Genomic DNA, 15,646 nt, shown 5'->3' on the forward strand with positions numbered 1-15,646 from the left:
AGTTATTTAATTACAGTTGCTTTTCAACTCACCTAAATCTAATAATATCAATAGCGTCCTCAGTTTTCTGGCTCGGAAAATTTTTGCCATGCGGGTTACACAATAGAGATTGTTTCAGATCTGTCATAATATTATCCACCTGTTTCTCAGAGTAGAGAGTTCCTCCAGCATGGTCCAAGAAGTGCTCATCTGCAACAAATAAATCTTTCAACCTTGGACGTTGTGATCTATAATTCCAAATTCATGGGGAGATTCATCAATGTATTGCAGTTCAGTACAGTCTCGATTATCGGAAATAATGTGGACCTAAGTGATTTTGGATAATCGAAATTTTGGCAATCTAATGTTTTTTAGAATATAGGAGTTTAGAATGCCTATATCATAAGATCGAGATGAAAATAAGTAAAGTTCATTTATCTTTTGTGCAGCTTCAAAGCGTCTGGCAAGAGTTTTGGCCCATGGAAAGTGTCTGTCACTTATAATATAACTTCAGAATAACATTCTTCAAAACATATATTATTATTTTCAGTTAACTTTGCCACCTGGTATCTGCCCAAGCAAGCTCCACGACTCACGAGTTCGAAGGTATTCAAAGCACATGAGACTCTACTGAGAGAAATTGTTGAATTTCTTTCTCGTGTTTTCTAATGAATAATCACTGATATATCTATGGGAGATGATTCCACAATATAAGGGTCCTTTAGCGTTCCTCGAACAACTGAAGAACATAGACAATCTGCTGAAGAACAGAATAATTATCACTTGGAAGACCCAACATGTTTGAAAGACCCTCCAGGTCGAAAGCAAGATTTGGAATATTCTTAATTTCAATGCTGAAGGGATTTCTGACGATGATTCCTTCTAAAATCAGAAGAGAATTTTTGAGGCTGAGATGATGTTCTTCACAGTGCAATTGGAGAACAAGTTATGTACCTATGATTAATTATTTTTTCTTTAGCTATCATCAATTTGATGAAAGCTGTATTATTTATTTTTTTCTTCCTCGTTTTCTGCTCTGGTTTTTTGTTCCAGAGCTAATTTCGAGATGGGGATAGGAGGTTTGTCAATGGTAAAGAAGCCCTTCATTAAAAAGCTTATCGAACAGATTATACGATTTTCACAAAATGAGTTTTTGAACCACAACACGTGTTTCGCTTTCACAATAGCATCTTCTGGTGCCACATTTACTATCGTATAATCATTACAATTATTCGGATTTCAACGATTTGGGAAACTAACCTTCCGTATTCGATATTAATTAAAAGTTTGGAGGGTATATGAAATTTTTTCTTCTTGCATTCAGGCCATTGATTACCTGACTGTACTGTACTAAGTTCACGCAAGTTCCAGCATCATGATGGGGATACTATGAAGTAATTCCCTGCGATGTCTCCAATTTTCGTTTCATGAAAATTTAATGGAAAAAGGGAAATTGGAGTCCCAAATCCAACCTCTAGCAACGGACGTCAGGAAGGTTTTCTAATATAAGTTTCAAGGAGACCGTAGGTAATTTCGCAATATCATCAATATTATATTTTTATAAAAGTAACGATGAAGTATCGAGCTTCATGGGCAATATATTTGAATGAAACTTTCATTCAGGAGAAAGCCACGAGGTAATCTGCAATGTATTCATGAAGATATAGAGAGTGAGTAAAAAGAAACGCTTAAAATTAATATATTCTGTATTCACCATTTTGTGGAAGAATTCTGGCACAAGTTTTATTTTGCATTAAGAAAATTTTCATGTTTGAGTTTTTCATGCACCCGCTACGAGGGGTCGAGAGACCTATTGTTGCTGCTATGGGGATGATTTGGTAATTTTTTGTGTGAACCCTTTATTAAATATAGATAAGATATAAATGGTTCAACTTTCGACTTCTCGACTCCATGTGAATATTTCTGGGATTTTAAACACTTTTTCCTATTTCCCAAGAGCCCAAGTTAAAAGAAGCCTCGAAAGTTTTGCACTACCAAACATTTGGTCTTAGAATTTTTTAAATCCAACCGCCTAACTGATAACAACCTTCCGATGACAAGGAATCACCAAGTGTACCTACAATTGAAATCATGGAAAACATGCTCGTAGTGAAAATCTCATCATGAAAAACATTTTGAACGAAGTACAAGCTTGTATCGTTTTCGATGTTTTTCAGTTGCAAAGAACTCTCTTATTTACAATTTATTCAATAGCTATATTTTGGGAATGTTATTCACTTCCTCATGCTAAAAATTATCCAACAATTAATTACACGAAGCTAAAGATAATCAACCACATCATTTAAATTAATATTTGAGCTAAGTAATACATATAATATAATATTTATAAACACTGATTAAAACACTGAATTATAATTTACAGCACTTCACCAAAAACAATTGCAAAATTAAAATCAAAATTCCAACAACACACCTTATAAATGATAAACAAGTTAGGCTGGAAACGCACCGGATGCAACATTTTGTTGCGAGACGTTGCGGGATGTTGCGAGATGTTGCAAGCTCCGCATTTTCTTCAGAATCAAATGGGACGGCACGCACCGCTTGCAAGACGGGTTCGAAACGTTGCGAGACGTTGCGAGATGTTGCGAGGTGTTTCGCATCAAATTTAGTAGGTGCTCTACCGAAGGTTCGAACTGATCGAATGCAACATTTTGTTTCAAGATGTTGCAAGCTTCTCGTTCCCTTCAGAATGAAATGGGAAGAAAGTCACTGCTTGCAACGTTGCGAGACGTTTCGCAACAAAAAGGCGAAGCAGCCCTGCCGAAGAGGTTGCAACATTCACCTTGCAACATAGTAGAGGATTGATCTATTGATCGAAGTTCTGTTGTCCAGATGATGAGTAGAAATAATACAAACTATACTTTAGTCAATAGTTGATTTAGGTCACTTTTTGCTTTTACATTATGAGGCATACTGTATCTCATTGCGTCACCAATGCAAGAAAATTTATACCTGTACTATTCAGTGCAGTTAATGTTTTTATTTGTTTCTTATTTGTAAACGTCAGTTTCCAAAAACACAATATTAATCAAGAAAGTTTATTTTATCAAGTCATTAACTTGTAAAACTGACAGTTAACTTGCAAAATTTTCACAAGTTATCGTCATATATGTTGAAAATGGTACAATTGTTATTTCCAGTTACACAGATTTTGGATGATGAAAGAGTTGATACTGATGATGATGAACCATCTGTTGACTCAGAAACTGCTGAACTCGAGGACTGCAGAACATTTGTACTCTCCTTACTTCCAAATAATTTGCTAGACATTTCGATTTTTTTGTTGACCGAATCATCGCAATTTCGGTGCTCTTCCACTCTCCTGCACGCTTTAGTGCTAAAATATCTCCACCCGAATCCGCAACTATAGTAGCTCCAGTTCTGCGAAAAGAGTGGCCCACAGAACACACCCATTGACTTACTTTATGGAGTGGCCGGTGTATAACTCTGGATCTTTTAAACCTAAATATTTCGCTATTTGCTTTGGGACACCACCAATAGTGTGCTGGCCAGCATTAAGGGAAATGCACATTCCATGTCGGTAGGTCAAAAAAAAACTTAGGCTTTCTGTCCCAGGAGGCCGAAGATTTACATATTTTCTGTATAACATGCAGGGCTTGGTTATGGTGAATCGGTTATGGTGAATCTTGTTGTTAAATTTTTTGTTTGCCGCAATGTCACAATAACGTATTTTCCCATATCTTCTACATCATTTATGTTTAAGGAGAGAATTTCGTCACATCGACAACATCCAAAAATCCCAAATATTGTTACAATTTTCGCCAGCAACCACTGGTCATCAGGAGCATGTAAAAGAAATTGTTCAGCCTCTTCTTTACTTAATACCTTGGCCTTTTTTGGCGTATAATGCTCATTTTTTCGTTTCAGAAACGCTATTCCTTTTTGAAATCTGCAAATGACAACGAAACGTCATATTTTTCAATAAATTTTTTAAGGAAAACAAACCTGCGAACAGGGACATTTTCTTACATTTCCAAGCAGCTTTTCAGCATAGACCATTTTGCCCATAAAGTATTAGGGCTGAATCTAGCTGATAGTTGATTCAAGTAGACCAACAAAACATCTTCAGTTACCCCAATCACACTATTTTTGTTTTGCCACTTTTTGAAGTCGTCGTATTCTTGCTCGTACCTTGAAGCTGATTTTGCAGGTAATAAACTTGAAGCTACACTGCTGGCTGCCTGAATAATTTCTTTTGGTACATTCATTTTCGCTTTCGCCAAAACAAATGTAAAGAAAAATAAACAGACAAGTTCATAGCAACGCTTCCATAGCTTACAACATTTGCGACAAATTATTGATATTTTTTTGGAATTTATCTAACCTGTTTACAAATGAGAAACAAATAAAATATAAAACAATACACGCAAGATAACGGGTTTTACTGGCTCAAGGAGGTAAAACCCTCTTACCTTGCTAGTAATGTTATATACTATAGGACATTTCTCAATAGTCTTCATGACTTCCAAACTCTCCGGAATAACAATAATAATGAATAATAAGTATAATATGAATAATAATAATAATTCGTATCTTGCTTGCGAATTTTTTCTTTGATTAAACTCAAAAGATGGTCGAAAGTTTCGATGTTCATTTGGCAATAGTTATAAAATTTCTCTGGATCATTCCTGAGCTCTCCAATGAATCCCAGTATATTTCTTTTTTTGTTTAAAGGATATATCCAAATCTTCTTTTCAGGTTCCAGTAATTGAAGAAATTGCCATATAATGATATTCTGGTGGTCCATTTTCTATACGTATACAAATTAATTCACCTCGAAAACACGAAAGTCGAAATACTTGTGATCCTGTCAAACTGCAGAAATACACTAGGAAAAATTTGTTGCAACCGAAATGTTGCAAGCGAAAGATAGTTAAATTTTAGCTTGCAACATTTTGTTGCGAGACAAAATGATGCGCAACGTCTCGCAACAAAATGTTGCATCCGGTGCGTTTCCAGCCTTAATCAACGTATACAAATTATGATTGTCGACTCGTAAAAGGAAACACAAATGGCAATATTACAAAAATCCGTACAGTGAAAGACGCTAGATAATGGTTTGAACGGAAACAGTCTACTTTCTACTCTTGGACAGTTTTATCTCGGAATCAAATACAAACGACAATATTCATGAATTCACAGATCAAAACGGACGGAGTGAAACAGGGTATCCGATCTCAAACGTGATACGGGGTTTACGAACGTGTTCGCCAGCCAGAACCTAAGACAGACACTTAACGGATAGGTATCGGACCTTAGCCAGGTTAGGGGATGAAACAAGACGGCACAGATTCACGACAGCTCACCCCTAGGTGTGTTCTGCACCCCCTGAATATTCACGCCAGCGGGGTGCTTTAATAACAGCAGAAGTGAGCGTTGGGAAACAAGGAAGGAAAGAGGGTTAACCACTCCAAAGTGCGTTATGCACCCCCTGAGTATCCACGCCAGCGGGGTGATGTAATAGCAGTAGGAGTGGACGTTAAGGAGCAAGGGACGCGGGAAGTTCAGCCACTCCAAAGTACGTTATGCACCCCCTGAGTATCCACGCCAGCGGGGTGCTTTAATAGCAGTAGGAGTGGAACTTAAACTGGGGAATAGGAAGGGTAGAAAGGGAAGCTGAATTTCCAATAATATATAAAAAAAAAAGGACGGAGTGTCGTCGTAAATTTACGAGTGCCCCAAATAAAAATGAAACAAAAGAGAAGAAAGAACAAATTATATTCTGGATTCTAAACGAAAACTCGAATTTCTTGATAGGCAGAATTATCACGTTCGCACTCGGGGCAGTCATTCGTAAGTGAAGTGACCTGCGGTGGAACATCTTCCAATTCAGGATGTTTTATACGGTGCGACATCGTTTTTCAGAACTGAAAACGGAATAAAAACGGTGCGGAATGTTTACAATTCCGAACGATGCCGGAATGCTGAATTGGAAACTGAAAATATCTATCTCGAAATTATTTCAAGAATAAAATTACTGAAATAAAACTAAAAAGATTATTTTAAAACGAGGGGGTATTTTTTTGCCATAAAACTACCCCTTCATTACAAGGTGTAATTATAAAAACATCTCTTCATATCGGGATCACGAAACACAGCGCTGACGTACCGGTTTGCAGGTTCATTAATTGAAATACAAAACAGAAATGAAAAAGATGGAAAATGGTATGTCGTAGAAGAACTATAATTAAATGTTTTTAATGAGATTAGAATATGCGATCTTCAATGAACCTATACCAGACAGCGCATTGATTGAATCAGGGTGTCCCCTGATGAAGAGCTTCTCTTTGAAATTCCTTTTAGACTAATTATTCTTCCCGGTCAGAATATTTGCGTTTCCGAAATCAAACTTATGTCCCTCAGACACGGCGTGTTGTGAAAGAGCAGTTGAGTCGGACTGTTTCCAGCAATCTGATTGATATAAAATATTTCAAATCAATTCAAAATATTTGTTATTTTCATCATCAAAAACAAGAAAGCCCTGTGGCGTTATATATATGATGATGAAAATAACAAATATTCTGAATTGATTTGAAATAATTGAATATATGATGAACGCGTTCGTATGAAATATTCAGTGCTTCAGATATCCGTTTTAGGCCCGGTAATTTCACGTGCGAATAACTAAATTTATTCGATAAATAAGTCTTATTCTTAGGATAAGTAAAAATGCAGTCTTTTCACTTTCAGATAGTGTTATTCATCGAATAAATCTGTCACTGAAACTCGTTAATAAGATTTTATTTGTCATAGATCGAATGTCGGTACGTCATTATTGGTTGAATTTTTAAGATTCTGGATGTATGGTTATTTTTCGTGTGATTTTCACGAAATATTTGCTTTGTAGTTGGAATTATGACAATTTCTACAATGCGGTCTCTTATTTTACATTAATCAGTGAAAAGTAGTAAACCGTGTTTTAACAGAATTGTTATTCGTCAAATAATTTCATCTGAAAGCACCGAAATAAGGTATCCTTCAGATAGGAAATTATTTGACGGATACTTATTGACAGTGAATAAAATTTATTCGAAGGTGAAAGTACCGGGCCTTAGCCGAATTCGACGGTCTGATAAAATCATGTCATTAACTGCATCGTTATTTTCGGGGACTGACACAGAAACCGGCCTTCCCGATCGGTCATCATCTTCAATGGAAAATTTATCTCTTTTGAAGCTTCTAGTCCAAGTTTTCACGGTCGCATACGAAGGACATTGATCACCAAGGGTATTAAGCATGTCTTCGTAAATCTGCCCTCCCCTTAACCCTTTTAAATACAGGTACTTGATGATGGCTCGATACTCCAATTTTTCGATTTTCACAATTTCGGTGGGCATCTTCTTTCTTTTAATTTATTGCGTAACTCTGGTTTACTTTTTTGATCTCAAACTTCACACTGACACTTCTGATGAGTTATTGTTCGTTGTTGCTATGGTGACGAAATATTTTTTTATGCATGGAACTGGTCTAGGCTAACTAGATATCAATACATCCTCGTAGGTATTTAATATTTTTATAGATGTTTCGCTCGACATGATGATTATGATTATCAATTTTATATTCAGAAATAATTATTTTCAGTATAACAAGAGATATTATGCGCGAATCAGAGGCTTTGCTATGGGCAACGCGGCTTTGCCGATTTTAGCTTACATAATTATGAACAGCCTCATAAAGTTTGTTTTGCCCACTCTAAACTTTTGTGTACCGTTCATATTTGTCTATGTGGATGACATAATCATGGCAGTCCCTCTCGAGAAAATAGAAACTGTGTACTGTGCTGTGAGTTTAACAGTTTCCTTAGTGATCTACAATTCACAAGCAAAATTGAGGTAAATGGTAGAATCCCATTCCTTGCCATCTGGCTAATAAGAGATGATGGTCACATAAAAACTGACTTTTACTCTAAGCCGATAGCTTTCCACAGAACTTCACATTTCAATTAGCTACGAACGACATCGCAAAAAATTGGAATAATTGAGTCCAAAATATATAAAATCCTTATTCCTTCATTATTTACCATCGCTACCTCTAATATTATTGAGGCCGCTAAACAAACAAAAAGGTCTCTTTAAAAATTTTTTATATAAAATCCGATTGCGTATTGAAATTTCCAAGATCTGCTTAGCAGCAGGCTCTTTCGGTTGATCTGAAAATTCGTCTGAATGGCGTTATAGATTGATAACTAAAGCGTCTCTGAAGTCTTGTGGCACATCTCCTTGTTCCCAGATCTTGCGTAATAGTGTTAGGAGACTATTGACAATGTCTTCATCCAAGGCTTTGAATATTTCCGCTGAAACGCCGTATAGACCTGGTGACTCATTATTTTTCATATTTCTTATCGCACTTATGATTTCCGACATTGACATTTCAGCAAGCGCTGTCATCGGTCTATACGCGGGAAGCCGGTCTAAGATGGATAATTCCGAGTCGTTATTTTAATTCAAGACCTGAGAGTAATGCTCCCTCCATCTTTCGAGAATTTTTCTATCATCAGTTAGGATATCTCCATGAGCATCTGTTATAGGGAAGTTAGCTTTTCTGCTTGGACCATAAACAGTTCTAATAGCTTCGAAAAAACGCCTATAGTCATGGTTATCGGCGTAAGCTTTTCCCTAGCTTTTTCTCTCCACCTATCCTTTATTTTTCTTATTTCTTGGCGGACCTCGCGTTTTATGTTTCTAAAACTGTTTTAGGCTGCAACTTCGCCAGGCTTGTTAAGGCGGATCGGCCACCGAATGCGAAGTTGCGCGAAGCTGAGCATTTTCAGTACTAATATAATCGACAAGCTACGAATCGAGTGACGCAGCTCGTCATTTAGCATTGAAAATGCTTAGCTTCGCACAACTCCGCATTCGGTGGCCGATCTCCCTAATTGCTGTTTTCATTGCTTTGTGTTTACCTCCAAAACAGCTGCGATGAGTTCAGCTGTCGGCGAAAAAGTCTGAGGATTTTCGGGAGCGTTCTGTGTCCAGTTGGCACAGTATATCTTTGGCTATATTTGAAAGAGATGAATGAATGGCCTAAGCAGTCGTGGACAAAGTTTAAGAATGATGAAGAAGAAGAAATTTCCCGTAAACTTCAAAGAAAAGAAGAATAAGCCTTCGATGCAACACTTCAAAATTACCCTTCTTCGATTTTCTCTTGCAGCCTCCCGAATTGTCTGTTCATGAACTTTGCGGGTCAAAAACAGTTTTCTGATTTGCAAAGCAGAGAATAGAGGACTAGTGCGTTGATCGAACTATTTGTTGTAATGAACATTAAATCAACGACTAGATTTGGAATACATGAAATGATATAATTCGGCATTCTATTCTAAATAAGGGAAAAAATTAACAGAGTGCAGCATTGATATCAGACATACTGTACTGACCGTGGTGGAATAGTCGTTCTTGAAACTGGACGGCCCGCGAAAAAACATCACTACGGTGTATAAATCGGGTTGATTTGATTGATTGATTTTTTTAGTTTATGATTTATTTAAATCGATTTGGTGGTAGAAGATAGATCCACCCAAAAGTTAGATCGCCTGGCTTACTATTATCATCTATTATGTGCATACGGTTTTTGTTCTAAAAGATCTGTAGATTATTCGTAAATTTTATATGGATTCGAGTTTACTGTAATTCGAATATACTGAAATAGGTAAAAAATTCAATACTTATACAGAAGGACCATTCTGATACTTGCCCTACAAAACTCGCAACAGCGTAGCCTTCCATTCACAAATTAGTATATTTAATGACAGCTGACATTGTGTCAACCTCACTTTCAAGTATTTTAGATCAGAAAGTACATTAAATATTATACATTGTTGTAATATAAAATTTTTCCTTTACATGGAAGGCATGAGCCGAATTCATAACCTATTTAAATTTTTACACTATTCTCATTTCCATTATGACTTATGAAAAACTGATAACAAAATGGGAGTCGAATCTAACACCCCATCAATCTCATTGCTTGGATCTATTTCAACGGAGCTGGATAAAATAAACTGAGAGGAGTACTTGAGGCATCAAAGAGAATAAGTGAGTAACGATATTAAAAAGTTCGCTCTCCGTTCGGTTACTTCTACAGATGATTGTGAATCTGTCCGTGTTGTTCAAAATGGTTTCGTAATGAGATTTTGACTACAGAACATGTTTTCCCCTGTTTCAATTGTAAACTTAGTTATTCCTTGTCATCGGTTGGGTTTCATCAGTTAGGTGTTCGCGAATAACCAAATTGGATTTGGAAAATTCTAAGATCTAATGTTTGGTAATGGAAAACTTTCGGGCTTCTTTCTACGACCAACTTTGGCTCTTGGGAAATGGGAAAACGAATTTAAAATCCCAGAAATAATTGCATCGAGGCAACGAGTTAGGAACTTGTAACTTGAAACCTCCATTTCATTATTAGAAAATCATTAGGGGTAAATTTTATCCCTTCGAACATCCAGCATAAATCTCCAAATTATTCAGTCCTTGATTGAATTTCAACCAACATAGTATGTCACGAAATTTTCATTCGTTTCTTTGTGGGGAATATTCGATTCAATGAAATTTCTGACATGATTCTCTACAAGAGGCTCGACAAGAGGTCAACTTTTTCAATTTTAGTTTATTATTTCCACTAAAAATTGGGTACAGATTACAATTGACGCGAGGAAAAAATTATTATATATACTCCATTCACATTTATTTTAGCAGTCGGTTGGCCATGAAATAATTTTCTCAAGTTTTTGTAACTATACTCCATTCACATTTATTTTAGCAGTCGGTTGGCCATGAGATAATTTTCTCTAGTTTTTGTAACTAAAACGGAGTAAGGTTGGCACTATGGCACTCATGAAATGTCGTTAATGTCGTAAAGCCGTTGCCACAATTAATATCAATTTTTATTACGAAAATGCCGAAAGTGATTGAAAAAAGAAACAGGGTTTCAGGAAGTGCTATTTAGAATTCAGGTCCGCTCATTCAAATACTTATACCCTGATATTATAAAATCCACAATACGTCAGACGGTAGCGAACATATTCAATGTAAGAGAATTTATATAATTTTTCATCTATCTTAACGACTTATATTTCAGCTGAATATTTCCACAATCAGGAAGATTGTGAACGAAGAGGATGACAAAGATTTTCCTTCTATTAGGAGACCCAAAAAAGTGGTGGCATTTGAGAATTTTATGTTTGAGTGAATTAATGCGAACAGGATTTTCGATGAATGTCATCGTTGAATAAGTTCCCGAAAATTGATTTTTCTATTTTTCATTTGACTTGTCCTATACATTGTGGATGTCTTAAGGTACCGATAAATACCTAATTATTATTATTATATTATATCGATGTATTAAGATGAACAGTCACAAATACGCGCCAGTTGTCCTGTTAATTGTTTATTCATGTGAAATTTTTGTTCATCTTGACTTGAAACTTCCTTTGATTCCTTTTACTAATGCAAAATATTTTTTGTTGAAGAATTTAACATTCTTGTAATTATCTGTTAATTCCTTCGGGAGATACCCATTCCCAAACACTGCATCATATGCATATCATATTCGGGTTAATATTTTTGAAATCTACAACTGATGTAACGTATTCAAACTTTAGCCAAAGAAGATAACGAACATTAACTCTCCTCAAGCTAGTGCATATTATGATATTATACTGATCTCTTGTATTTTCCATGCAAATAACTGGATTTGGTATGCCTTCAATCAGTTTGTATAAACTTCAATCAGGTTCGTCACATATTTTCCGAAGAGATTCGACATTGTGATAAAATACGTAATAACAGAAACTTTTACGTAGAACGGGCAACATAGCGTTGATTTAAAACCCAAAAATGTTTTGACAAGCTATACTTCATTCACTTTTATTTTAGCAGTCGGTTGGCCATGGAAATTTGACACATTTCACTCTGTATAGTACGAAAATGTGGGGTTATGAAGATTGTCAGAACATTTTTGGGTCTTAAATCAACGCTATGTTGCCCGTTCTACGTAAAAGTTTCTGTTATTACGTATTTTATCACAATGTCGAATCTCTTCGGAAAATATGTGACGAACATAATTGAAGTTTATACAAACTGATTGAAGGCATACCAAATCCAGTTATTTGCATGGAAAATACAAGAGATCAGTATAATATCATAATATACACTAGCTTGAGGAGAGTTAATGTTCGTTATCTTCTTTGGCTTACATCATTTGTAGATTTCAAAAATATTAACCCGAAGATGAAATGCTTATGATGCAGTGGTTAGGAATGGGTATCTCCCGAAGGAATTAACAGATAATTACAAGAATGTTAAATTCTTCAACAAAAATCATCTTACATCAATGGAAGTAAAAGGAATTGAAGGAAGTTTCAAGTTAAGATGAACTTCACCTTTGAACAAAAATTTCACATGAATAAACAAGTAACAGGGCAACTTGCGCGTATTTGTGGCTATTCATCTTAATACATTGATGTAATAATAATAATTATAGGTATTTATTAGTACCTTAAGACATTTACATTGTATAGCACAAGTCAAATGACATTTTAGGGAACTTATTCTCCGATGACATTTATCGAAAATCGAAAGTAAGCTTTTCGCATTAATTCACTCAAACATAAAATTCTCAAATGCCATCACTTTTTTGGGTCTCCCAATAGAAGGAAATTCTTTGTCATCCTCTTCATTCACAATCTTTCTGATTGTGGAAATATCCAGCTGAAATATATGTCGTTTAGATTCAGATGAAACATTATATAAATTCTCTTACATTGAATATGTTCGCTACCGTCTGAGGTATTGTGGATTTTAGAATATCAGGGTATGACTATTTGAATGAGCGGACCTGAATTCTAAATAGCACTTCCTGAAACCCTGCCTCTTTTTTCGATCATTTTCGGCATTTTCGTAATAAAAATTGATATTAGTTGTGGCAACGGCGTTATGACATTAACGACATTTCATGTGTGCCAACCTAACTTCGTTCTAGTTACAAAAACTTGAGAAAATTATTTCATGGCCAACCGACTGCTAAAATAAATTTGAATGAAGTATACATAACCCCATATTTTCCTACTATACAGAGTGAAATGTGTCAAATTTCCATGGCCAACCTAGTGCTGAAATAAAAGTGCATGGAGTATAATTTGATAGCGTTCCATAAAATTTTCTGTGCTGCCGCATTTAATTATTTGATATCAATGAATAAGTAATGGGAATCATTCAATTTCCGATCATACAGGGTGTTTCACACACAATATCCACTAAAAGTATCGATAAAATAGAATGCGGTTTTTTTTTCTGAATGGCCAGGATCGATGCAAGTGAAATATTCTCGAACTAAGAAGTGAATTACATAATTGCTACTACCATGAGTTTTTCAACCACTGTTCCGTTATGGCAGAATCATCTTCAGGTAGATGAAGGTAAACTCTAATACGTGTTGATGGAAATCATTTTATTCAGATTTTAGTTTAATCAGGAATTTATTAATTGTGGGCCACATAAATTCAATATAATAATCTGGTCTGGATGATTCTTCCGCTTAAACCGGGAACTTCCGGTCATTCAACTGAATGACATTTATTATTCGATACCCTTCATTTTATTACATTTTTAGATTCTCCACAAAATTTCAACTATGGTTTACTTGAACGTCTATAAATCCCAAATCTCAAGGTTTTGGAGCTATCAATTTATTTGTCTCAAATTTGACGTATGAAGTCTTGGGTGAAATGTTTTAACTTGTTCAAAATCGCAGTTAGATACTTAGATGGAGATTTTTGTACTACATCTTATGTGACCTTAAATACAGGGTGTCGTGTTTGAAATAAAATCTTCTTCGTGTTTAACTGCCACTCTTAGTACTCTAGTACCACCGAGATTATAGATTGTTTAGTTGAAATTTTTGGAAAAATCTCCATCGGTTCCCTAGTCTAGTATGTTTATGGGATGTAATGTTTATAATGAAGAAACTAGAAGATGTTATATCCTATTAATAATTAGCAATATCTTCAATTACTCCGATCCTGATGCCTTTAATTAAATAGAAAAATCATCAGTGATTATGCATTTGCTGCAGTTATTATATCTCTGCAATTCCGCATTGTAATCTCGCCTTCTTTCAAAACAGCAAATAATGTTAAGGCCAGAACAGTTAGACATTAGTCTTCCACATTATTACATGTTGACTTACCTTTTATTCTTTGAAACTCCCTCTCAATCAACTTGTTTTGTTCATCACTATAAACCGATTCAAATGAAGTGAATTTGTCCATTTCACTAAAATAATTTTTAATTCCTGCGTCAATGTGGAACAGAATATACAGTAATTCTCTTATTTATGAGTTGTTTATGTCCTACTTCATCTCGTGATCGTTATAACATGAGGTTTCATCCAAAACAAAGTTACGAAATTTCTGAATATTATTGTTTCACCTAAGCAACGTTATCACAACACATCACCGTAGGATAAAACGTATAATGTAAGTTAAAGATGGGTTTAACACAGTGCATCAGAGTGTCAAGGTGAGATCTCGGAAAAGTTTGAAGGTTAGTGAAACCAACAGTGGAAGGAGCCGTTATTATTCTACTTCTAGACTACTAGGTTTTAGACTTCCCCAATAATATTATTGAGTGATTAATTAAAATAATCGTTCCTTTCGGATAAGTAAATAACACTGGGCACATGCTACAGCAGTACTCAAAATGATCTCTTCTACATACAATTAAATAATTCATGATGCCTTTCAATATTTAAGGAAAAAATTACTCTTTTAGTCTGGAAGAATAATAATAATAATATACTTTATTTTCATGGACAATGCATACAAGTATTGTGTTGAAAATTGTCAGTAAAAACCAAGGGCGGCTCGTCAGAGGAGGCAAGGGAGGCTAAAATATTAATGGAATCAACAATTCCGAAGGAATTGTCGTTCCAATAACGTGAGTTAGTCATGAACTATCATAGGAAATTGATGGATGTTTGCACATTCGATGACTGCGGGAAGTAGTTGAACTTGGGAGCCATGAACTGTTGTAGGAGTCTGCAGAGAAAGTGAGGTTTGGTTCAGTCTTTGCGTGACAGGTGGCGTATCGTGATGAGATATCTCAAAGCGGCGTCCCAAGATCGCATAAGACCACCATCCTCCGATCGAGAGATTCAGTGCTATACTGTACTGACGAGGGAAAATGATCCCGAAACCGGTCTACAGTTGCACTTGAATTTTTCGACTTCTCTGGGATTTCCTATGATAGTTCATGACTAACTCACGTTATTGGAACGACAATTCCTTCGGAATTGTTGATTCCATTAATATTTCATTCTTCCGATGCGTCCGGTTAGGCGCTTGGAGTACTGTATATCTTTTTATACAGTATTCCTTCTTTTTGTATTGAATTCTCCGGACCAGAGTATGGTCATAGTGAGCCAACCCCCTCAATTCGCCCGTGGTCCTTGATGGATGTTTGCACATTCGATGACTGCGGGAAGTAGTTGAACTTGGGAGCCATGAACTGTTGTAGGAGTCTGCAGAGAAAGTGAGGTTTGGTTCAGTCTTTGCGTGACAGGTGGCGTATCGTGATGAGATATCTCAAAGCGGCGTCCCAAGATCGCATAAGACCACCATCCTCCGATC

At 35.8% G+C, this 15,646-nt stretch overlaps 1 protein-coding gene across 1 annotated transcript in view; it reads right to left on the reverse strand.

The window, feature by feature from the left end:
- Positions 1-14,670, reverse strand: part of LOC123318816 (molybdenum cofactor sulfurase 3) — a 51,751-nt gene extending 37,081 nt beyond the window's left edge. The window contains exons 1-2 of the mRNA XM_044905561.1: positions 14,206-14,670; positions 33-189 (exon numbers count right to left, since the gene is read on the reverse strand). Of these exons, the coding sequence (XP_044761496.1) occupies positions 33-189; positions 14,206-14,287 (239 nt within the window). The 5' untranslated portion in view covers positions 14,288-14,670. The remainder of the gene's footprint in view (positions 1-32; positions 190-14,205) is intronic.
- Between the last annotated feature and the right edge of the window lie 976 nt (positions 14,671-15,646).

This window comes from Coccinella septempunctata, chromosome 8 (genome assembly GCF_907165205.1).
Source record: "Coccinella septempunctata chromosome 8, icCocSept1.1, whole genome shotgun sequence".
NCBI lineage: Eukaryota > Metazoa > Arthropoda > Insecta > Coleoptera > Coccinellidae > Coccinella > Coccinella septempunctata.